This window comes from Cherax quadricarinatus, chromosome 72 (genome assembly GCF_038502225.1).
Source record: "Cherax quadricarinatus isolate ZL_2023a chromosome 72, ASM3850222v1, whole genome shotgun sequence".
Lineage (NCBI taxonomy): Eukaryota > Metazoa > Arthropoda > Malacostraca > Decapoda > Parastacidae > Cherax > Cherax quadricarinatus.
Window position 1 is genome coordinate 3,372,784 of NC_091363.1, and position 26,607 is coordinate 3,399,390.

Sequence of the window (26,607 nt, forward strand, 5' to 3'; positions counted from 1 at the left end):
GTAAGAATTAACACTGAAATTTCAGAAAGGCTACAGCATCAACACTCTGTTTATTAACGCACAGTAAGCAAACGAGTCATCAACCGGGTCTGGTCTCAGTCCGCGTCGCCGGGGCGTTGATCCCCGAAATCCTCTCCAGGTATACTTCTCCCCAGGTATACTCCTGCATCAGTTAGTTTGTTCAATATGTTTATTATGCCCACCATACCCATCCTGTGGATGGTAGTCAAAAGATTACAGAGGTACATAATGGGTCCAGGGACTGTACCCCAAAGTTATGATAGCTGAAATAGTTACAAAGGTCATGAACTCCAGGTAGAAATGGTCACAATCGTGACAAGTTACAAAGGTATTTACAGATTACAGAGGTACTGCATCAACTGCACCAAAGTACCTCCATTGTTAAGATAGATGTAACATTATATATATATATATATATATATATATATATATATATATATATATATATATATATATATATATATATATATATATATATATATATATATATATATATAAGGTGTATAACGGTTGGGACAGTGAAACGTACCTAGTGAGAGTGTCAACAAAGAGTGGGCACCCACACGACCTTCAAAAAGCTTGACTCACACACTGGGCCAAAAAAAACACAGACAAAGAAAAGCAAATTCATACAAAGGAAGCCACGAGGGAGAGACATAAGAGAATGACGCAGAGATAAAGAAGAGAGAACACAGAGTGGATGACACAATGATTTAAGGACATGAGGGAGGGAGTGTATCAGACAAGTGTCCTTAATGAACGAGTCATTCAAGATCACTGACGATAATATACTTCATGTAACTTAATAGTTATAATTAGAACCATAATTTTTCAAGTGGTGGAGGGGTAAGCCAGTGGAAGGCGTCGGTCAGATGACCAAAAGCTCCAGCTGTGGGTCATTATATGACTAAGACCCGCGTCAGGAAACACTTCTCCTGTTTCCTGACGAACCTAAACTAACCTAATTAAGATAAAAGCTTTACTAATTTAAACGGCCATAACTAAGCAACAAGACTAAAGTGCAGTGTAATAATGAAACAATGATGAGAGATTGTGAGGATGATGGTGACAGTACAGTCAAGTCCGGAAGTAAATGTTGGCAGCAGACAGTTAGGAGGCATTTCCTGCGCTTGCCACTGATGGTATAGAGGTGTTGAACTCTCCTGTCTCAAGGCTCAGGGACTGACCCCCCTACCATCATGGCTGAGGGACTGACTTCCCTACTTTCATGGCTGAGGGACTGACTTCCCTATTCTTATGGCTGAGGGACTGACCTCCCTATTCTCATGGCTGAGGGACTGACCTCCCTATTCTCATGGCTGAGGGCAGGAGTGGGCGGGGTGGGCAGGAGTGGGCGGGGTGGGCCCAACACACGAGTTAGGGGGTCAAGTAAGTTGTGACGTCACTCAGTGTCGAGGCACCTCTTGACACACAAACATGATCCACTTGACTGTTGTTACACTGACAGTGTACAGTGGTTGAGTATACACACACACACACACACACACACACACACACACACACACACACACACACACACACACACACACACACACACACACACACACACACCAAAACACGTGTACAACACTGAGTAAACAGTGGTGCCAAAGATTATTTAGTTACCTTGTGTCTATCTGATAATACTGTTGGCAACACTTATTGTTTGTTATTGTTGTTAGTGTTCATGTTGTAAACTGTGGCTTGTAACACCTTCGCCACCACCATCTTAACCACCACCATCTTAACCACCACCATCTTAACCACCACCATCTTAACCACCACCATCTTAACCACCACCATCTTAACCACCACCATCTTAACCACCACCATCTTAACCACCACCATCTTAACCACCACCATCTTAACCACCACCATCTTAACCACCACCATCTTAACCACCACCATCTTAACCACCACCATCTTAACCACCACCATCTTAACCACCACCATCTTAACCACCACCATCTTAACCACCACCATCTTAACCACCACCATCTTAACCACCACCATCTTAACCACCACCATCTTAACCACCACCATCTTAACCACCACCATCTTAACCACCACCATCTTAACCACCACCATCTTAACCACCACCATCTTAACCACCACCATCTTAACCACCACCATCACCATCTTCGCCACCACCATCTTCGCCACCACCATCTTCGCCACCACCATCACCATCTTCGCCACCACCATCACCATCTTCGCCACCACCATCACCATCTTCGCCACCACCATCTTCGCCACCACCACCACCATCTTCGCCACCACCACCACCATCTTCGCCACCACCATCTTCGCCACCACCATCTTCGCCTCCACCATCTTCGCCACCACCATCTTCGCCACCACCATCTTCGCCACTAGAGCCCCTGACCCTCTGGACGGTCTCTCTCTTGAACTTAACGAGCTCAACAAGGTTATTATGTCAATCTCTCTCTCTCTCTCTCTCTCTCTCTCTCTCTCTCTCTCTCGGGATAAATTGCGGGGGTCAGCTGTGGTTGATTCAACATCAGTGTGGGAGGGAGTGTGTTAGTGGTAGTAGCGTAGTGTGGTGCCCAGGGCTGCTGCTGCTGCTACTACTGCTACTTCTGCTACTGCTACTGCTACTATTGCTACTGCTACTACTACTGCTGCATGAGAGTGCTGGTTAAGGAGGGTCGCCAAACCCAATCAAATCAGAATCCTCCTACCAAGGTTGCAGCAGACGTGATGTCCCATCTCAGGGCGAGAGAAAGAGAACCTCCTCAGAGTTGAGGCTGGGATATCAACACCACGGGTAGCCCAATCTCCCTCGTCATCTCTCTCTCTCTCTCTCTCTCTCTCTCTCTCTCTCTCTTTCTCTAAGTCCTGCTTCTTCACAGTGAAGTGCAGCAGTTTAAGTCTTGTGTACTGAACATTACTGAAAGTAGATAATGTTTGGCTGACGCTGGAAGGGAGGTGCGTGAGGGTCCGCCCTTGTGCACGGAATGTTCTCGCATTGTGATGTATTAAGTGTATCCATGCACGACCTTGTTACTGTCATGGGTACAGTGGTGCCTCTTGTACGACCTTGTGATTGTCATAGGTACAGTGATGCCTCTTGCAAGACCTTGTGACTGTCATGGGTACAGTGGTGCCTCTTGCAAGACCTTGTGACTGTCATGTGTACAGTGGTGCCTCTTGCAAGACCTTGTGACTGTCATGGGTACAGTGGTGCCTCTTGCAAGACCTTGTGACTGTCATGGGTACAGTGGTGCCTCTTGCAAGACCTTGTGACTGTCATGGGTACAGTGGTGCCTCTTGCAAGACCTTGTGACTGTCATGTGTACAGTGGTGCCTCTTGCAAGACCTTGTGACTGTCATGTGTACAGTGGTGCCTCTTGCAAGACTTTGTGACTGTCATGGGTACAGTGGTGCCTCTTGCAAGACCTTGTGACTGTCATGTGTATAGTGGTGCCTCTTGCAAGACCTTGTGACTGTCGTGGGTACAGTGCCTCTTCCTGCAGATGGTTATGAGTCAAGAGTGCATCTTGCAAGACCCTGTGGCAGACAAGTTTGCTCTCCTTGACTCAAGACAATGTTCACTTATAATTGAGACTCAAGACGGGTGAAATTTATGTTATTAATACAGCATTATATATTATGTGATTGTCAGATGTGGTTGCCACGAAACGTCTGATTCTAACATCTGACTATTTCTTAATTCAGTGTTCTCTAGCGCCAGGTCTAGGGTAGTTACTCCACTAGTGCCAGGTCTAGGGTAGTTACTTCACTAGTGCCAGGTCTAGGGTAGTTACTCTACTAGTGCCAGGTCTAGGGTAGTTACTCTACTAGTGCCAGGTCTAGGGTAGTTACTCTACTAGTGCCAGGTCTAGGGTAGTTACTCCACTAGTGCCAGGTCTAGGGTAGTTACTTCACTAGTGCCAGGTCTAGGGTAGTTACTCCACTAGTGCCAGGTCTAGGGTAGTTACTCTACTAGTGCCAGGTCTAGGGTAGTTACTCCACTAGTGCCAGGTCTAGGGTAGTTACTCCACTAGTGCCAGGTCTAGGGTAGTTACTCTACTAGTGCCAGGTCTAGGGTAGTTACTCCACTAGTGCCAGGTCTAGGGTAGTTACTTCACTAGTGCCAGGTCTAGGGTAGTTACTCTACTAGTGCCAGGTCTAGGGTAGTTACTCTACTAGTGCCAGGTCTAGGGTAGTTACTCTACTAGTGCCAGGTCTAGGGTAGTTACTCCACTAGTGCCAGGTCTAGGGTAGTTACTTCACTAGTGCCAGGTCTAGGGTAGTTACTCTACTAGTGCCAGGTCTAGGGTAGTTACTCTACTAGTGCCAGGTCTAGGGTAGTTACTCTACTAGTGCCAGGTCTAGGGTAGTTACTCTACTAGTGCCAGGTCTAGGGTAGTTACTCCACTAGTGCCAGGTCTAGGGTAGTTACTCCACTAGTGCCAGGTCTGGAGTTGTGTCTTTAACGAGTTTCTTTCGTGTGTGGCACCAGGTACACAATGATGGGTGTGTCACCAAGTGTGAGGGCAGCACTGGTGCTGCTGGTGCTGCCTCCTGCAGTGTGGGCCGCTCCTGCTGGTGTCCTTCACACTCCCCTCTCACCCATCTACAGGAGGAAGGCAGACTCCAACGCTAGCAACGTTAACCACATTCGTGACGACCCGTATTCCGACAGTTCCACGTCCACGCCCGCACACGCCCCTATCACACCCTCGTCTGATTTCAACTTCTCAACTCCAGAACCAGTGTCAAAAGTACAGGTGCTAGCTGTAAGTAACTGCTGTTATAGCTGTGAATACTGCTGTGTTATAGCTGTGAATACTGCTGTTATAATTATGACTGTCGAGAAGAGTATTACATTATTAATCATTGTTATATTAATTATATTAATGTTCTGACCATTTAGACGAGGATTAACATTATTATCATTATTGATCATTATTAATAAAGTCTAATTTGTAATAAAAAATGTGTTCGGGTGAAGGGAAAGTTGAACGAAGGGGTCGAACCGTGGTCATGCAGCACCTGGGGGAACTTGATCCGAGGAATTAGAGCTCTAATGCCTTCAAAGGAAAAAAGGCAAACCCTCTCCCTTCCCTCTCAAGCATGAAGGAATCCTCCCCCTACCCCTTCAAGAGGGAAGGGGAAAGAGGGGAGGGAAAACTGAGGGAATTTTAACCCTCCTTCACAGTGTCACTGATAATTCGGCCAACGTCTCTGATTCACAAAAACTCAATTTTTGAAGTCTGTCTTAACGCATTTAAAACATTTCATTATTTTTCGAAATTAAAGTACGAAAAGGTCATCGAATAATTTTTTAATTAATTTATAAACTAACCTTTTTTTTTTATCTATATGTGAAAAGAAAATGATATTGATAGTGTGGTGGTGTTGACAGATGAGGTTCATGCAGAAGTTCGGTTACTTGCCTAAGGAAGACATCAACGCCGCCTCCTACTTCGACACTCGCTCGCTGGAAAAGGATATCATCAGAGTCCAGAAGTTTGGTAACATACCACAGACGGGAGTCATCGATAACGCTACTCTGCAGGTGAGAGAGTGAGAGAGTGAGAGAGTGAGAGAGTGAGCCAGAGATTAGATTTGTAGGTTTTGTCACCGAATTGGCTAGTTTATTGTCAAGCCGATCCTGTGGACGGTCCCGAGTGTGTGTGTGTGTGTGTGTGTGTGTGTGTGTGTGTGTGTGTGTGTGTGTGTGTGTGTGTACTCAACTAGGTGTACTCACCTAATTGTGGTTGCAGGGGTCGATTCATAGCTCCTGACCCCGCCTCTTCACTGGCCACTACTAGGTCACTCTCTCTGAACCGTGAGCTTTATCATACCTCTGCTTAAAGCTATGTATGGATCCTGCCTCCACTACATCGCTTCCCAAACTATTCCACTTACTGACTACTCTGTGGCAGAAGAAATACTTCCTAACATCCCTGTGATTCATCTGTGTCTTCAACTTCCAACTGTGTCCCCTTGTTGCTGTGTCCCATCTCTGGAACATCCTGTCTTTGTCCACCTTGTCAATTCCTCTCAGAATTTTGTATGTCGTTATCATGTCCTCCCTATCTCTCCTGTCCTCCAGTGTCGTCAGGTCGATTTCTCTTAAATTCTCCTCGTAGGACATACCTCTTAGCTCTGGGACTAGTCTTGTTGCCAACCTTTGCACTTTCTCTAGTTTCTTTATGCGCTTGGCTAGGTGTGGGTTCCAAACTGGTGCCGCATACTCCAATATGGACCTAACGTACACGGTGTACAGGGTCCTGAATGATTCCTTATTAAGATGTCGGAATGCTGTTCTGAGGTTTGCCAGGCGCCCATATGCTGCAGCAGTTATTTGGTTGATGTGCGCTTCAGGAGATGTACCTGGTGTTATACTCACCCCAAGATCTTTTTCCTTGAGTGAGGTTTGTAGTCTCTGGCCCCCTAGACTGTACTCCGTCTGCGGTCTTCTTTGCCCTTCCCCAATCTTCATGACTTTACACTTGGTGTGTGTGTGTGTGTACTCGCCTAGTTGTGGTTGCGGTTGTCGAGTCACAGCTCTTGGCCTGTGTGTGTGTGTGTGTGTGTGTGTGTGTGTGTGTGTGAGAGAGAGAGGGAGAGAGAGAGAGAGAGAGAGAGAGAGAGATTGCAGTCACTATTACATTGCTATGGGGTCGTAATAGACCTGGCAGAAGATAGATCTTAATAAATCTTGTAGTTTATAGGCATTTTCCAAGTCTAGAGTTTGTAACAGGACTCTACCCATGTGGGTCACTCGCTAGTTTTATCAATAAATCTTATATGCAATACAAAAACGAAAATACAAATTAAAAACAGAACCTTGAAACACGTAAACCAAACAATATTATCATTGCAAAATTAAATGCTCATTACATTATTAACGCCACAAACCTCCCCTGAAAGTTCTCCGAGATCCCTACAGACACCTCGGTCATAAAACTATGACGGAAGGACGTAAACCTAGGACAAATTTAAACGTGTGTACCACAGTCATTGGCAGGCCACAATGTGCTATGTAGTTGCACCTTCTGTCAGGTGTATATGGACGAGCTGCGTTGTAGTCAACCTTCAGTCCACAGAGATTCGTCCCAAAATAATGGTTGAGGTTGGAGGGTCAAAGACGTCATGTGGGGGCTTTGTAGAACTTGCTGCCGGTATGTAGGACCCACCAGGACCGTCTCTTGTTAAAGACAAGTGAGGGTGTGGTCCATGAAGTAGCAGAGTGTGGGCTGGCTACAGCAGACTTAGCCTCGACATCTGCTAGTTCATTTCCCGGGACATCAACAGAATTGAACATTCTGGGGCCCCGTGGCCTGGCTGGCAAAGCTCTCGCTTCACACGCTGAGGGTCCGGGTTCGATTCCCGGCGGGGTGGAAACATTCGACACATTTCATTACACCTGTTGTCCTGTTCACCGAGCAAGTAGGTACCTGGGTGTTAGTCGACTAATGTGGGTCGCATCCTGGGGGACAAGATTGAGGCCCACAATGGAAATAAGTTAGACAGTCCTCGATGACGCACTGAATTTCTCGGGTTATCGTGGGTGGCTAACCCTCCGAGGTTAAAAATCCGAATAAAATCTTAGCTTATTTTATGACTGCTGGCTAAGCAACAACTTGAGGAGCTTGTAAGCAAAGTTGGTGGTCGGTGCTCCCTCAGTGTCCTCGTTTGCCATGGTGTCAGCGCCACTTTATCTTCCCTCTCTCACATTCCCTCTCTTCCTCTGCTTTCTTAATAACAAAAAGGTACAATACCGTGACTGGAACAATACACAAATAACCCGCACATAAGAACATAAGAACATAAGAACATAAGAACGATGGAACACTGCAGAAGGCCTACTGGCCCATGCGAGGCAGGTCCAAGTCTCCTACAGGCTTATGCCAATGCACCCAATGTACACATTTCCTTATCACTGTCAGTGAGCTGACCCGAGGAACTTTTGAGTGGGCCTATCTTGTCCCTGATCTTACTTCTGTATACCTGAAAGAATCCTTTTGGGTTAGTCTTCGATTCTCTTGCAACTTTAACCTCATAATCTCTTTTTGCTTTTCTAATTCCCTTTTTTATTTCTCTCTTTAACTGAATATATCGATTTCTCAATTGCCCCTCTCCTCTTTTGATTTGCCTATATATGCCTTTCTTTTGACCAATCAGATATTTTAATCTATTGTTCATCCATTTAGGATCATTTTTGTTTGATCTGATTTCCCTATTTGGAACATAATTTGACTGAGCAGCTAGAACTATGCCCTGGAAAGCATCATATCGGCAACCATCACCACCTACCTGACCCTTAGTCAGGTCATTCCAGTTCAGCCCACCTAAGTAATTTTTCAGTCCTATGAAATCAGCCAAGCGAAAGTCAGGGACGGAGACTTGATTGCCATTATTAGGGGAATTCCATGATATATTAAAACTGAGTGATTTGTGATCACTTTCCCCAAGCTCATCATTAACCTCAAGATTATTAATTAGTGTTTCCCTACTGGCAAGAACCAAGTCAAGGAGGTTATTTCCCCTAGTTGGCTCTGTCACAAACTGTTTTAAAAAACAATCCTGGATCGTATCAAGAAAGTCACCTGACTCTAAATTTCCTGTCAAATTGCTCCAGTCAATCTGTCTATAGTTGAAATCTCCCATTAGCACAACATTTTCGTATGTAGATGCCTTACGAATTTCGTCCCATAGAAGTTTACTGCACTCCCTATCAAGATTTGGGGCCCTGTAAATCACACCCAAAATTAGTTTTTCTCGGCCCTCGAGAAGCTGTAACCAAACAGATTCAGTGGCTGACGCTTCTAATTTAATATCTTGTCTAACACAACAATTTAAATTGTCTCTGACATACATCGCTACTCCACCACCTTTCCTGTTGACCCTGTCAGTGTGGAATAATTTATAGCCTTGTATGTGACATTCAGAGGGCATCTCTCTATCTTTCAGATTGAGCCAGGTCTCTGTTATAGCAATAATATCTATGTTTCCTGCACTTGCAATTAATCTTAGCTCATCTATCTTATTTCTTACACTCCTGCTATTAGTATAGTAAACCTTAAGGGAGCTAGTCCCTTGCTGCCCTCTGCTGTCCCCCTTTGTTTGCTGACCTGAGCTTACAAAGACGTTTCGGTCCGTCGTGGACCATTTCCTTTATGTGCGAGTTGTTTGTGCATTCTTAATCACTGTACTGCCTTCACTTTACATTATCTTCTAACATTTTCTTGATCCACATACTCAAGACTCCCACATTTTTCAAGTTCCATTATCATTAATTATTCTGCCTTTCTGTACTTCAGGACCCAGTCCCTCGACCCATTATGTATCTCTGTAATATTTTGACTATCACCCACAGGATGGATATGGGGTGGCTACCACCCACAGGATAGATATGGGGCGGCTACCACCCACAGGATGGGTATGGGGTACATAATAAAGTTAAATTAAGCATTGATTCTTTTGTGTTATTGGTGTCATCATCAGCTGATGGAGACACCTCGCTGTGGACTGCCTGACGTGGATCCATACGAAGACCAGGGGGAACACATCCGGCGTAAACGATTCATCTTAGGTGGTGATGGATGGAAGAAGAGGAAGATTACTTATCTGTGAGTATTAGAGAGCGAGAGAGAGAGAGAGAGAGAGAGAGAGAGAGAGAGAGAGAGAGAGAGAGAGAGATGATGCTACAGTCCTGGAGGTGGGAAGTACAGCGGCTGCACTCTGAAGGATGCCTGGAATGTTGCACTTCAGAGGATCATCCAAACTCTGATATCAACACGCCTTTGGCAAGACAATGAACGACTGAATAACTAAAGTAAGCAAGTTTATTCAGATATAGGTACACATAATTATTGTTATATTTATTTCCTTTTATTTTGTAGAGTTTCTTTATCTCGGTGGAAGACGGCAGGTGTTTAAAAAATAATAAAATCGCCTTCACTAAGTCCCCCAGACTGGGTTCCCCCAGGCTAGATAAACACTGGGTTCCCCCAGGCTAGACAAACACTGGGTTACCTCAGGCTAGATAAACACTGGGCTCCCCCAGGCTAGATAAACACTGGGTTTCCCCAGGCTAGACAAACACTGGGTTCCCCCAGGCTAGATAAACACTGGGTTCCCCCAGGCTAGACAAACACTGGGTTCCCCCAGGCTAGACAAACACTTGGTTTCCCCAGGCTAGACAAACACTGGGTTTCCCCAGGCTAGGGGTTACCTCAGGCTAGACAAACACTGGGTTCCCCCAGGCTAGACAAACACTGGGTTCCCCCAGGCTAGACAAACACTGGGTTCCCCCAGGCTAGACAAACACTGGGTTACCTCAGGCTAGACAAACACTGGGTTCCCCCAGGCTAGACAAACACTGGGTTCCCCCAGGCTAGACAAACACTGGGTTCCCCCAGGCTAGACAAACACTGGGTTCCCCCAGGCTAGACAAACACTGGGTTCAGGCTAGACAAACACTGGGTTCCCCCAGGCTAAACAAACACTGGGTTCCCCCAGGCTAGAAAACACTGGGTTTAGACAAACACTGGGTTCCCCCAGGCTAGACAAACACTGGGTTCCCCCAGGCTAGACAAACACTGGGTTTCCCCAGGCTAGACAAACACTGGGTCACCTCAGGCTAGACAAACACTGGGTTCCCCCAGGCTAGACAAACACTGGGTTCCCCCAGGCTAGACAAACACTGGGTTCCCCCAGGCTAGACAAACACTGGGTTCCCCCAGGCTAGACAAACACTGGGTTCCCCCAGGCTAGACAAACACTGGGTTCCCCCAGGCTAGACAAACAATGCCACACAGGGGATCTTGGCACACCCAACTTAAACAAGATTGCATTCTTAATATTTCTAACTGTAAAGACTGAGCACTTACCGGGCGGGAGGTGATAGAGACGTGGGCACTTCCCTGTGATGAATGTAGGGAAGATTTAGGTACTTTCCTGGTTGAGAGGACACAGGTGCCACTTGCTGTCAGGTTAATCTCTTACAATTAACTTGCCACTGGCAGAATGTGTTTACAAACGCCCTGAAATAATTACACCTAAGTGTGAGATAATGTTAGGTTAATATTTTAACTTAAACCCAACTTATAAATAAACCAATTACTATTATTCGAAGGTGGAGTGGTTCACCCAAGTGTTGAACACCGCGTTGTTACTGTGTTGAGAACCACGCCATCTAGGAGACAGAACCACGCTATCTAGGAGACAGAACCACGCTATCTAGGAGACAGAACCACGCTATCTAGGAGTCAGAACCACGCCATCTAGGAGACAGAACCACGCTATCTAGGAGATAGAACCACGCCATCTAGGAGACAGAACCACGCTATCTAGGAGACAGAACCACGCTATCTAGGAGACAGAACCACGCTATCTAGGAGTCAGAACCACGCCATCTAGGAGACAGAACCACGCTATCTAGGAGACAGAACCACGCTATCTAGGAGACAGAACCGCGCTATCTAGGAGACAGAACCACGCTATCTAGGAGACAGAACCACGCTATCTAGGAGACAGAACCGCGCTATCTAGGAGTCAGAACCACGCCATCTAGGAGACAGAACCACGCTATCTAGGAGACAGAACCACGCTATCTAGGAGACCGAACCACGCTATCTAGGAGTCAGAACCACGCCATCTAGGAGACGTGTTCTGAATATACAGAACATATACACAGAGAGCTGTATATCTTTAATTGAATGTATATTGTATACAGTAATCCTAGATTTAGTAGAGTATTCTTGAAATACAGCCTTAATGATCCTCGTGAGTCCCATTAATGATCCTCGTGAGTCCCATTAATGACTCTCGTGAGTCCCATTAATGACCCTCGTGAGTCCCATTAATGATCCTCGTGAGTCCCATTAATGATCCTCGTGAGTCCCATTAATGATCCTCGTGAGTCCCATTAATGATCCTCGTGAGTCCCATTAATGATCCTCGTGAGTCCCATTAATGATCCTCGTGAGTCCCATTAATGATCCTCGTGAGTCCCATTAATGAGCCTCGTGAGTCCCCTCGTGAGTCCCATTAATGATCCTCGTGAGTCCCATTAATGATCCTCGTGAGTCCCATTAATGATCCTCGTGAGTCCCATTAATGATCCTCGTGAGTCCCATTAATGATCCTCGTGAGTCCCATTAATGATCCTCGTGAGTCCCATTAATGATCCTCGTGAGTCCCATTAATGATCCTCGTGAGTCCCATTAATGATCCTCGTGAGTCTCATTAATGACTCTCGTGAGTCCCATTAATGACCCTCATGAGTCCCATTAATGATCCTCGTGAGTCCCATTAATGATCCTCGTGAGTCCCATTAATGATCCTCGTGAGTCCCATTAATGATCCTCGTGAGTCCCATTAATGATCCTCGTGAGTCCCATTAATGATCCTCGTGAGTCCCATTAATGATCCTCGTGAGTCCCATTAATGATCCTCGTGAGTCCCATTAATGATCCTCGTGAGTCCCATTAATGATCCTCGTGAGTCCCATTAATGATCCTCGTGAGTCCCATTAATGATCCTCGTGAGTCCCATTAATGATCCTCGTGAGTCCCATTAATGATCCTCGTGAGTCCCATTAATGATCCTCGTGAGTCCCATTAATGATCCTCGTGAGTCCCATTAATGATCCTCGTGAGTCCCATTAATGACGTTAGTCCCATTAATGATCCTCGTGAGTCCCATTAATGACCCTCGTGAGTCCCATTAATGATCCTCGTGAGTCCCATTAATGATCCTCGTGAGTCCCATTAATGATCCTCGTGAGTCCCATTAATGATCCTCGTGAGTCCCATTAATGATGTGAGTCCCATTAATGATCCTCGTGAGTCCCATTAATGATCCTCGTGAGTCCCATTAATGATCCTCGTGAGTCCCATTAATGATCCTCGTGAGTCCCATTAATGATCCTCGTGAGTCCCATTAATGATCCTCGTGAGTCCCATTAATGATCCTCGTGAGTCCCATTAATGATCCTCGTGAGTCCCATTAATGATCCTCGTGAGTCCCATTAATGATCCTCGTGAGTCCCATTAATGATCCTCGTGAGTCCCATTAATGATCCTCGTGAGTCCCATTAATGATCCTCGTGAGTCCCATTAATGATCCTCGTGAGTCCCATTAATGATCCTCGTGAGTCCCATTAATGATCCTCGTGAGTCCCATTAATGATCCTCGTGAGTCCCAATAATGATCCTCGAGTCCCATTAATGATCCTCGTCCCATTAATGACCCTCGTGAGTCCCATTAATGATCCTCGTGAGTCCCATTAATGATCCTCGTGAGTCCCATTAATGATCCTCGTGAGTCCCATTAATGATCCTCGTGAGTCCCATTAATGATCCTCGTGAGTCCCATTAATGATCCTCGTGAGTCCCATTAATGACCCTCGTGAGTCCCATCCTCGTGAGTCCCATTAATGATCCTCGTGAGTCCCATTAATGATCCTCGTGAGTCCCATTAATGATCCTCGTGAGTCCCATTAATGATCCTCGTGAGTCCCATTAATGATCCTCGTGAGTCCCATTAATGATCCTCGTGAGTCCCATTAATGATCCTCGTGAGTCCCATTAATGATCCTCGTGAGTCCCATTAATGATCCTCGTGAGTCCCATTAATGATCCTCGTGAGTCCCATTAATGATCCTCGTGATTCCCATTAATGATCCTCGTGAGTCCCATTAATGTCCCATTAATGATCCTCGCGAGTCCCATTAATGATCCTCGTGAGTTCCATTAATGATCCTCAGTTTAATGATCTCTGAGTCCAATTAATGTGAGTCCCATTAATGATCCTCGTGAGTCCCATTAATGATCCTCGTGAGTCCCATTAATGATCCTCGTGAGTCCCATTAATGATCCTCGTGAGTCCCATTAATGATCCTCGTGAGTCCCATTAATGACCCTCCCCATTAATGATCGTGAGTCCCATTAATGATCCTCGTGAGTCCCATTAATGATCCTCGTGAGTCCCATTAATGATCCTCGTGAGTCCCATTAATGATCCTCGTCCCATTAATGACCCTCGTGAGTCCCATTAATGATCCTCGTGAGTCCCATTAATGATCCTCGTGAGTCCCATTAATGATCCTCGTGAGTCCCATTAATGTCCTCGTGAGTTCCATTAATGATCCTCGTGAGTCCCATTAATGATCCTCGTGAGTCCCATTAATGATCCTCTTGAGTCCCATTAATGATCCCATTAATGATCCTCGTGAGTCCCATTAATGATCCTCGTGAGTCGTGAGTCCAATTAATGATCCTCGTGAGTTCCATTAATGATCCTCGTGAGTCCCATTAATGATCCTCGTGAGTCCCATTAATGATCCTCGTGAGTCCCATTAATGATCCTCGTGAGTCCCATTAATGATCCTCGTGAGTCCCATTAATGATCCTCGTGAGTCCCATTAATGATCCTCGTGAGTCCCATTAATGATCCTCGTGAGTCCCATTAATGATCCTTAATGATCCTCGTGAGTCCCATTAATGATCCTCGTGAGTCCCATTAATGATCCTCGTGAGTCCCATTAATGATCCTCGTGAGTCCCATTAATGATCCTCGTGAGTCCCATTAATGATCCTCGTGAGTCCCATTAATGATCCCTCGTGAGTCCCATTAATGATCCTGAGTCGTCCCATTAATGATCCTCGTGAGTCCATTAATGATCCTCGTGAGTCCCATTAATGATCCTCGTGAGTCCCATTAATGACCCTCGTGAGTCCCATTAATGACCCTCGTGAGTCCCATTAATGAGTCCCTCGCGAGTCCCATTAATGATTCTCGTGAGTCCCATTAATGATCCTCGCGAGTCTCATTAATGATCCTCGTGAGTCCCATTAATGATCCTCGTGAGTCCCATTAATGATCCTCGTGATTCCCATTAATGATCCTCGTGAGTCCCATTAATGATCCTCGTGAGTCCCATTAATGATCCTCGTGAGTCCCATTAATGATCCTCGTGAGTCCCATTAATGATCCTCGTGAGTCCCATTAATGATCCTCGTGAGTCCCATTAATGATCCTCGTGAGTCCCATTAATGATCCTCGTGAGTCCCATTAATGAGTCCTTAATGATCCTCGTGAGTCCCATTAATGATCCTCGTGAGTCCCATTAATGATCCTCGTGAGTCCCATTAATGATCCTCGTGAGTCCCATTAATGACTCTCGTGAGTCCCATTAATGATCCTCGTGAGTCCCTCGTGATTAATGATCCTCGTGAGTCCCATTAATGATCCTCGTGAGTCCCATTAATGATCCTCGTGAGTCCCATTAATGATCCTCGATCCTCGTGAGTCCCATTAATGATCCTCGTGAGTCCCATTAATGATCCTCGTGAGTCCCATTAATGATCCTCGTGAGTCCCATTAATGACCCTCGTGAGTCCCATTAATGATCCTCGTGAGTCCCATTAATGATCCTCGTGAGTCCCATTAATGATCCTCGTGAGTCCCATTAATGATCCTCGTGAGTCCCATTAATGATCCTCGTGAGTCCCATTAATGATCCTCGTGAGTCCCATTAATGACCCTCGTGAGTCCCATTAATGACCCTCGTGAGTCCCATTAATGATCCTCGTGAGTCCCATTAATGATCCTCGTGAGTCCCATTAATGATCCTCGTGAGTCCCATTAATGATCCTCGTGAGTCCCATTAATGATCCTCGTGAGTCCCATTAATGACCCTCGTGAGTCCCATTAATGATCCTCGTGAGTCCCATTAATGATCCTCGTGAGTCCCATTAATGATCCTCGTGAGTCCCATTAATGACCCTCCATTAATGTGAGTCCCATTAATGATCCTCGTGAGTCCCATTAATGACCCTCTTGAGTCCCATTAATGACCCTCGAGAGTCCCATTAATGATCCTCGTGAGTCCCATTAATGATCCTCGTGAGTCCCATTAATGATCCTCGTGAGTCCCATTAATGACCCTCGTGAGTCCCATTAATGACCCTCGTGAGTCCCATTAATGATTCTCGTGAGTCTCATTAATGATCCTCGTGAGTCCCATTAATGATCCTCGTGAGTCCCATTAATGATCCTCGTGAGTCCCATTAATGATCCTCGTGAGTCCCATTAATGATCCTCGTGAGTCCCATTAATGATCCTCGTGAGTCCCATTAATGATCCTCGTGAGTCCCATTAATGATCCTCGTGAGTCCCATTAATGATCCTCGTGAGTCCCATTAATGATCCTCGTGAGTCCCATTAATGATCCTCGTGAGTCCCATTAATGATCCTCGTGAGTCCCATTAATGACCCTCGTGAGTCCCATTAATGACCCTCGTGAGTCCCATTAATGATCCTCGTGAGTCCCATTAATGACCCTCGTGAGTCCCATTAATGACCCTCGTGAGTCCCATTAATGATCCTCGTGAGTCCCATTAATGACCCTCGTGAGTCCCATTAATGACCCTCGTGAGTCCCATTAATGATCCTCGTGAGTCCCATTAATGATCCTCGTGAGTCCCATTAATGATCCTCGTGAGTCCCATTAATGATCCTCGTGAGTCTCATTAATGACCCTCGTGAGTCCCATTAATGACCCTCATGTAGTCCCATTAATGACCCTCGTGTAGTCCCATTAATGATCCTCGTGTAGTCCCATTAATGACCCTCGTGAGTCCCATTAATGACCCTCGTGAGTCCCATTAATGATCCTCGTGAGTCCCATTAATGATCCTCGTGAGTCCCATTAATGATCCTCGTAAGTCCCATTAATGATCCTCGTGAGTTCCATTAATGACCCTCGTGAGTCCCATTAATGACTCTCGTGAGTCCCATTAATGACTCTCGTGAGTCCCATTAACGATCCTCGTGAGTCCCATTAATGATCCTCGTGAGTCCCATTAATGACTCTCGTGAGTCCCATTAATGACTCTTGTGAGTCCCATTAATGATCCTCGTGAGTTCCATTAATGACTCTCGTGAGTCCAATTAATGACCTTCGTGAGTCCCATTAATGACCCTCGTGAGTCCCATTAATGATCCTCGTGAGTCCCATTAATGACCCTCGTGAGTCCCATTAATGATCCTCGTGAGTCCCATTAATGATCCTCGTGAGTTCCATTAATGACCCTCGTGAGTCCCATTAATGACTCTCCTGAGTCCCATTAATGACCCTCGTGAGTCCCATTAATGACCCTCGTGAGTCCCATTAATTATCCTCGTGAGTAACATATATGACCCTCGTGAGTCCCATTAATGATCCTCGTGAGTCCCATTAATGATCCTCGTGAGTCCCATTAATGACTCTCGTGAGTCCCATTAATGACTCTCGTGAGTCCCATTAATGATCCTCGTGAGTCCCATTAATGATCCTCGTGAGTCCCAGTAATGATCCCCGTGAGTCCCATTAATGACCCTCGTGAGTCCCATTAATGATCATCGTGAGTCCCAGTAATGATCCTCGTGAGTTCCATTAATGATCCTCGTGAGTCCCATTAATGATCCTCGTGAGTCCCATTAATGACCCTCGTGAGTCCCATTAATGATCATCGTGAGTCCCAGTAATGATCCTCGTGAGTTCCATTAATGATCCCCGTGAGTCCCATTAATGACCCTCGTGAGTCCCATTAATGATCATCGTGAGTCCCAGTAATGACCCTCGTGAGTCCCATTAATGATCCTCGTGAGTCCCACTAATGATTCTCGTGAGTCCCATTAATGACCCTCGTGAGTCCCATTAATGACCCTCGTGAGTCCCATTAATGATCCTCGTGAGTCCCATTAATGACCCTCGTGAGTCCCATTAATGACTCTTGTGAGTTCCATTAATGATCCTCGTGAGTCCCATTAATGACCCTCGTGAGTCCCATTAATGACCCTCGTGAGTCCCATTAATGATCCTCGTGAGTCCCATTAATGACCCTCTTGAGTCCCATTAATGACTCGTGAGTCCCATTAATGATCCTCGTGAGTCCCATTAATGACCCTCGTGAGTCCCATTAATGACTCTCGTGAGTCCCATTAATGATCCTCGTGAGTCCCATTAATGACCCTCGTGAGTCCCATTAATGACCCTCGTGAGTCCCATTAATGACCCTCGTGAGTCCCATTAATGACCCTCGTGAGTCCCATTAATGACCCTCGTGAGTCCCATTAATGATCCTCGTGAGTCCCATTAATGACCCTCGTGAGTCCCATTAATGATCCTCGTGAGTCCCATTAATGATCCTCGTGAGTCCCATTAATCAGCCCAGACATTAATAAAGAGGAGAAATTATGAAAATAGAGGTAGACTGTAGACTGTGTCAGCCTGTGGGTAGGTAGACACAACCTGTGGGTAGGTAGACACAACCTGTGGGTAGGTAGACACAACCTGTGGGTGGGTAGACACAACCTGTGGGTAGGTAGACACAACCTGTGGGTAGGTAGACACAACCTGTGGGTAGGTAGACACAACCTGTGGGTAGGTAGACACAACCTGTGGGTAGGTAGACACAACCTGTGGGTAGGTAGACACAACCTGTGGGTAGGTAGACACAACCCGTGGGTAGGTAGACACAACCTGTGGGTAAGTAGACACAACCTGTGGGTAGGTAGACACAACCTGTGGGTAGGTAGACACAACCCGTGGGTAAGTAGACACAACCTGTGGGTAAGTAGACACAACCTGTGGTTAGGTAGACACAACCTGTGGGTAGGTAGACACAACCCGTGGGTAGGTAGACACAACCTGTGGGTAAGTAGACACAACCTGTGGGTAGGTAGACACATCTTGATGCTCTAACACTGTGCTACCACCATTACTACCACCCACCATCACTACCACCATCACCACCACCGCTACTATCACCCACCACCATCACCACCCACCAACTTCTCCCTCCCACCACCACAACCCTATTTCGTTGACCAGTAACCACACCACTGTCCTCCATTACCCTTCCAGAGTGGCCAACTGGTCTCCACAACTACGTACAAAAGAGAACGTACAGAGGGAGCTACGTCGAGCCTTCGACGCCTGGAGCACTTACTCCAACCTGCAGTTCCTTGAAGTCAACCACACCACCGCTGATATTATTATATACTTCGCTAGTTACGACCATAGTGACGGGTAAGACAGGATCCACTCTATCTACTCTCTTATGATAGAATATATGAGCATGAGAAATGGAGAATATCGTAATAGGTCTATTGGCCCATGCTTGGCATGTCCCTCTCAAATCCAAACTTACAAACAAAGAATATTCGCCTGCCTCATTATTAGGTGTGTGTATAGATCTAGGACCACCAGGTGTGTGTGTAGACCTGGGACCACCAGGTGTGTGTAGAGACCTGGGACCACCAGGTGTGTGTATAGACCTAGGACCACCAGGTGTGTGTGTAGACCTGGGACCACCAGGTGTGTGTATAGACCTGGGACCACCAGGTGTGTGTGTAGACCTGGGATCACCAGGTGTGTGTATAGACCTGGGACCACCAGGTGTGTGTGTAGACCTGGGATCACCAGGTGTGTGTATAGACCTGGGACCACCAGGTGTGTGTGTAGACCTGGGACCACCAGGTGTGTGTATAGATCTAGGACCACCAGGTGTGTGTGTAGACCTGGGACCACCAGGTGTGTGTATAGACCTGGAACCACCAGGTGTGTGTGTAGACCTGGGACCACCAGGTGTGTGTATAGACCCAGGACCACCAGGTGTGTGTGTAGACCTGGGATCACCAGATGTGTGTATAGACCTAGGACCACCAGGTGTGTGTGTAGACCTGGGACCACCAGGTGTGTGTATAGACCTGGGACCACCAGGTGTGTGTGTAGACCTGGGATCACCAGATGTGTGTGTAGACCTGGAACCACCAGGTGTGTGTGTAGACCTGGAACCACCAGGTGCGTGTGTAGACCTGGAGCCACCATTTGTGTGTTTGTGTGTGTGTGTGTAAACTTGGAACCACCAGGTGTATGTGTAGACCTGGGACCTCCAGATCTACACACACACACACACACACACACACACACACACACACACACACACACACACTTGGGACCACCAGCTGACCCCGTCACACACATGGAACCACTAACTGACCCCATCCCCCACACACCTGGGACCACGTCTCTCTCGGGTATCGTACAAGTCTAAGTACCTCTCACATCTCCCAGGTACGCCTTCGATGGTCCCAGTGGTATCCTGGCTCACGCTTACTACCCGTACGAGTTTGGCAGCTACGGAGGAGACGTTCACTTTGACGAGAGTGAAGAGTGGACTATTAGACCTAAGGATGACTACTCAGGTCAGTCCTGGTCACAATCAGGTCAAACTAGGTCACAGTCTGGTCAGGTTAGGTTCCACTTACAATGATACACATTACTTAGTTAACAAGAAAGAGACACGTACGAAGCACTTCCTTAGTAAACGTAATTATTGCACATGTGTCTTAGCAAGCATCGTGTAGTTGACAGTCTTCAAACTTCTTCAAGCAACCAGGCTGACACTGTCACAGAAATAGAACGGCTACCCGCATCTAGTCAACCACTATGTCTTAGTAAATTTGAATTGATGGTTTGGTTGATGGCATGCTGGCTTGCAGACGTCTCCTGCAATACGCAAGATGCAATAGACCGTTTGTGCTGTATTGATAGATTAGTAGACATATAATGAGTATTGCTGAAAGTGTATGAGGTGGTAGTTAATAGGTGTTGTGTGAGGTGGTAGTAATAGGTATTGTATGGGGTGGTAGTTAATAGGTATTGTATGAGGTGGTAGTTAATAGGTGCTGTATGAGGTGGTAGTTAATAGGTATTGTATGGGGTGGTAGTTAATAGGTATTGTATGGGGTGGTAGTTAATAGGTGCTGTATGAGGTGTTAGTAATAGGTATTGTATGGGGTGGTAGTTAATAGGTATTGTATGGGGTGGTAGTTAATAGGTGCTGTATGAGGTGGTAGTTAATAGGTGTTGTGTGAGGTGGTAGTTAATAGGTATTGTATGGGGTGGTAGTTAATAGGTGCTGTATGAGGTGTTAGTAATAGGTATTGTATGGGGTGGTAGTTAATAGGTATTGTATGGGGTGGTAGTTAATAGGTATTGTATGGGGTGGTAGTTAATAGGTATTGTATGGGGTGGTAGTAATAGGTATTGTATGGGGTGGTAGTTAATAGGTATTGTATGGGGTGGTAGTAATAGGTATTGTATGGGGTAGTAGTTAATAGGTGCTGTATGAGGTGGTAGTAATAGGTATTGTATGGGGTGGTAGTTAATAGGTATTGTATGGGGTGGTAGTTAATAGGTGCTGTATGAGGTGGTAGTTAATAGGTATTGTATGAGGTGGTAGTTAATAGGTATTGTATGAGGTGGTAGTTAATAGGTATTGTATGGGGTGGTAGTTAGTAAAGATTTGCGTTGTTAACCGGCCTCTTGGTCGGAAATGCATAGTCAAGTGAAAGTGTTGTAGCAGTTACCATTCTAACAATCAATCTAGATCAATGTACAACCATTCAACTCCCTCACTCTTCACCCTGCCTCACTCTTCCCCTTGCTTCACTCTTCACCCTGCCTCACTGCTCACCCTGCCTCATTCTTCCCCCTGCCTCACTGCTCACCCTGCCTCATTCTTCACCCTTCCTCACTCTTCCCCCTACCTCACTGCTCACCCTGCCTCACTCTTTACCCTGCCTCACTCTTTGTCCTACCTCACTCCTCACTCTGCCTCACTCCTCACCTTGCCTCACTCCTCACTCTCCCTACAGGACTGGATTTTTTCACGGTAGCAGTACATGAGATCGGTCACTCGCTGGGTCTGGCTCATTCCCCGGTGTCCGGCTCCATCATGTTCCCTTACTATAAAGGCTACAAACCCAGCTTCTCCCTGGACTACGATGATGTTATGGCCATGTGGGAGCTCTACAGTGAGTATTATTATTACTGTTGTAGACTCCCGGATAACAGGATGCTTACAGACTTGAACATTGGTATGTAAAGTGAACTGAAGATTATAGGAAAAAATTGGGTTACGTTCCTTGAAACTGTAATTTTTTTAATAGGCTTTAAAAAGTTCTAAGAAGCAACTATATCGTTCCTTAAACATTGATGGCTGTTGCTGGTTGATATTTAAGTGTGTGGCAGGAGCTGATGTGCCCCTGTACAAAACCTGTGAAAACGCGTGGCAGGCTGTACCAGACATAACTATGCAATATTCTCCTTGAACCACTGTTACAACTTTTATTATCAATAAAAAACATAACAATTACATAAACAGGACAAATATGCAGAGCAAATCTATTTAGGACCCATTGATATGAGAGTTTTCCCTTTCATGCTGAATTAAGCCTATTGGGTGAGGCTCTTAGGCCAATGGGTGAGGTTATTAGGTCTATGGGTGAGGCTAGTAAGCTTATGGATGAGGCTATTAAGCCTATGGATGAGGCTATTAAGCCTATGGGTGAGGCTATTAAGCCTATGGGTGAGGCTATTAAGCCTATGGGTGAGGTTATTAAGCCTATGGGTGAGGCTAGTAAGCTTATGGATGATGCTATTAAGCCTAAGGGTGAGGCTATTAAGCCTAGGGGCAAGAAAATTGTTTTAGGGAGTGTTGGAGGCCTAGTCTCACCCTTAGTGTAAACAAGCGTCTTCCATATTGCTGGTTGATTGTGTAGACACCCCCCCCAGACCTCACTGTGTAGACACACACCCCAGACCTCACTGTGTAGACACACACCCCAGACCTCACTGTGTAGACACACACCCCAGACCTCACTGTGTAGACACACACCCCAGACCTCACTGTGTGTACACACACCCCAGACCTCACTGTGTAGACACACCCCAGACCTCACTGTGTAGACACACACCCCAGACCTCACTGTGTAGACACACACCCCAGACCTCACTGTGTAGACACACACCCCAGACCTCACTGTGTAGACACACACCCCAGACCTCACTGTGTAGACACACACCCCAGACCTCACTGTCTGTACACACCCCAGACTTCACTGTGTGTACACACACCCCAGACCTCACTGTGTAGACACACACCCCAGACCTCACTGTGTAGACACACACCCCAGACCTCACTGTGTAGACACACACCCCAGACCTCACTGTCTGTACACACACCCCAGACTTCACTGTATGTACACACACCCCAGACCTCACTGTGTAGACACACATCCCAGACCTCACTGTGTAGACACACACCCCAGACCTCACTGTGTAGACACACACCCCAGACCTCACTGTGTAGACACACACCCCAGACCTCACTGTGTAGACACACACCCCAGACCTCACTGTGTAGACACACACCCCAGACCTCACTGTGTAGACACACACCCCAGACCTCACTGTGTAGACACACACCCCAGACCTCACTGTGTGTACACACACCCCAGACCTCACTGTGTAGACACACACCCCAGACCTCACTGTCTGTACACACCCCAGACTTCACTGTGTGTACACACACCCCAGACCTCACTGTGTAGACACACACCCCAGACCTCACTGTCTGTACACACCCCAGACTTCACTGTGTGTACACACACCCCAGACCTCACTGTGTAGACACACACCCCAGACCTAACTGTGTAGACACACACCCCAGACCTCACTGTGTGTACACACACCCCAGACCTCACTGTGTAGACACACACCCCAGACCTCACTGTCTGTACACACCCCAGACTTCACTGTGTGTACACACACCCCAGACCTCACTGTGTAGACACACACCCCAGACCTCACTGTGTAGACACACACCCCAGACCTCACTGTGTAGACACACACCCCAGACCTCACTGTCTGTACACACACCCCAGACTTCACTGTATGTACACACACCCCAGACCTCACTGTGTAGACACACACCCCAGACCTCACTGTGTAGACACACACCCCAGACCTCACTGTGTAGACACACACCCCAGACCTCACTGTGTAGACACACACCCCAGACCTCACTGTGTGTACACACCCCAGACCTCACTGTGTGTACACACACCCCAGACCTCACTGTGTAGACACACACACCTCAGACCTCACTGTGTAGACACACACCCCAGACCTCACTGTCTGTACACACACCCCAGACTTCACTGTGTGTACACACACCCCAGACCTCACTGTGTAGACACACACCCCAGACCTCACTGTGTAGACACACACCCCAGACCTCACTGTGTAGACACACACCCCAGACCTCACTGTGTAGACACACCCCAGACCTCACTGTGTAGACACACACCCCAGACCTCACTGTCTGTACACACCCCCCAGACTTCACTGTGTGTACACACACCCCAGACCTCACTGTGTAGACACACACCCCAGACCTCACTGTGTAGACACACACCCCAGACCTCACTGTGTAGACACACACCCCAGACCTCACTGTCTGTACACACACCCCAGACTTCACTGTATGTACACACACCCCAGACCTCACTGTGTAGACACACACCCTAGACCTCACTGTGTAGACACACACCCCAGACCTCACTGTGTAGACACACACCCCAGACCTCACTGTGTAGACACACACCCCAGACCTCACTGTGTAGACACACACCCCAGATCTCACTGTGTGTACACACCCCAGACCTCACTGTGTGTACACACACCCCAGACCTCACTGTGTAGACACACACACCTCAGACCTCACTGTGCAGACACACACCCCAGACCTCACTGTCTGTACACACACCCCAGACTTCACTGTGTGTACACACACCCCAGACCTCACTGTGTAGACACACACCCCAGACCTCACTGTGTAGACACACACCCCAGACCTCACTGTGTAGACACACACCCCAGACCTCACTGTCTGTACACACACCCCAGACCTCACTGTGTGTACACACCCCAGACCTCACTGTGTGTACACACACCCCAGACCTCACTGTGTAGACACACACACCTCAGACCTCACTGTGTAGACACACACCCCAGACCTCACTGTCTGTACACACACCCCAGACTTCACTGTGTGTACACACACCCCAGACCTCACTGTGTGTACACACACCCCAGACCTCACTGTGTAGACACACACCCCAGACCTCACTGTGTAGACACACACCCCAGACCTCACTGTCTGTACACACACCCCAGACTTCACTGTATGTACACACACCCCAGACCTCACTGTGTAGACACACACCCCAGACCTCACTGTGTAGACACACACCCCAGACCTCACTGTGTAGACACACACCCCAGACCTCACTGTGTAGACACACACCCCAGACCTCACTGTGTAGACACACACCCCAGACCTCACTGTGTGTACACACCCCAGACCTCACTGTGTGTACACACACCCCAGACCTCACTGTGTAGACACACACACCTCAGACCTCACTGTGTAGACACAAACCCCAGACCTCACTGTCTGTACACACACCCCAGACCTCACTGTGTGTACACACACCCCAGACCTCACTGTGTAGACACACACCCCAGACCTCACTGTGTAGACACACACCCCAGACCTCACAGTGTGTACACACCCCAGACCTCACTGTGTGTACACACCCCAGACCTCACTGTGTGTACACACCCCAGACCTCACTGTGTGTACACACCCCAGACCTCACTGTGTGTACACACACCCCAGACCTCACTGTGTAGACACACATCCCAGACCTCACTGTGTGTACACACCCCAGACCTCACTGTGTAGACACACACCCCAGACCTCACTGTGTGTACACACACCCCAGACCTCACTGTGTAGACACACATCCCAGACCTCACTGTGTGTACACACCCCAGACCTCACTGTGTGTACACACACCCCAGACCTCACTGTGTAGACACACATCCCAGACCTCACTGTGTGTACACACCCCAGACCTCACTGTGTGTACACACACCCCAGACCTCACTGTGTAGACACACATCCCAGACCTCACTGTGTGTACACACCCCAGACCTCACTGTGTAGACACACACCCCAGACCTCACTGTGTAGACACACACCCCAGACCTCACTGTGTGTACACACCCCAGACCTCACTGTGTGTACACACCCCAGACCTCACTGTGTGTACACACCCCAGACCTCACTGTGTGTACACACCCCAGACCTCACTGTGTGTACACACACCCCAGACCTCACTGTGTAGACACACATCCCAGACCTCACTGTGTGTACACACCCCAGACCTCACTGTGTAGACACACACCCCAGACCTCACTGTGTGTACACACACCCCAGACCTCACTGTGTAGACACACATCCCAGACCTCACTGTGTGTACACACCCCAGACCTCACTGTGTGTACACACACCCCAGACCTCACTGTGTAGACACACATCCCAGACCTCACTGTGTGTACACATCCCAGACCTCACTGTGTGTACACACACCCCAGACCTCACTGTGTAGACACACATCCCAGACCTCACTGTGTGTACACACCCCAGACCTCACTGTGTGTACACACCCCAGACCTCACTGTGTGTACACACCCCAGACCTCACTGTGTGTACACACCCCAGACCTCACTGTGTGTACACACACCCCAGACCTCACTGTGTAGACACACACCCCAGACCTCACTGTGTGTACACACCCCAGACCTCACTGTGTGTACACACCCCAGACCTCACTGTGTGTACACACCCCAGACCTCAC

The 26,607-nt window shown here is 47.3% G+C and overlaps 1 protein-coding gene across 3 annotated transcripts in view; it reads left to right on the forward strand.

Annotated features, from left to right (window-relative positions):
• LOC128701339 (Matrix metalloproteinase 2) overlaps positions 1–26,607 on the forward strand; it is a 59,184-nt gene that overhangs the window by 13,641 nt on the left and 18,936 nt on the right. The window contains exons 1-7 of one of the 3 annotated variants that reach the window (XM_053795015.2): positions 2,554–2,809; positions 4,508–4,784; positions 5,414–5,566; positions 9,505–9,629; positions 18,917–19,081; positions 20,129–20,259; positions 21,715–21,873. In XM_053795015.2, the coding sequence (XP_053650990.2) occupies positions 4,515–4,784; positions 5,414–5,566; positions 9,505–9,629; positions 18,917–19,081; positions 20,129–20,259; positions 21,715–21,873 (1,003 nt within the window). In that variant the 5' untranslated portion in view covers positions 2,554–2,809; positions 4,508–4,514. Of the gene's footprint in view, positions 1–2,553; positions 2,810–2,869; positions 2,971–4,507; positions 4,785–5,413; positions 5,567–9,504; positions 9,630–18,916; positions 19,082–20,128; positions 20,260–21,714; positions 21,874–26,607 lie in introns of those variants that run through there. The other 2 variants (XM_053795017.2, XM_053795016.2) reach the window with 2 other exon arrangements.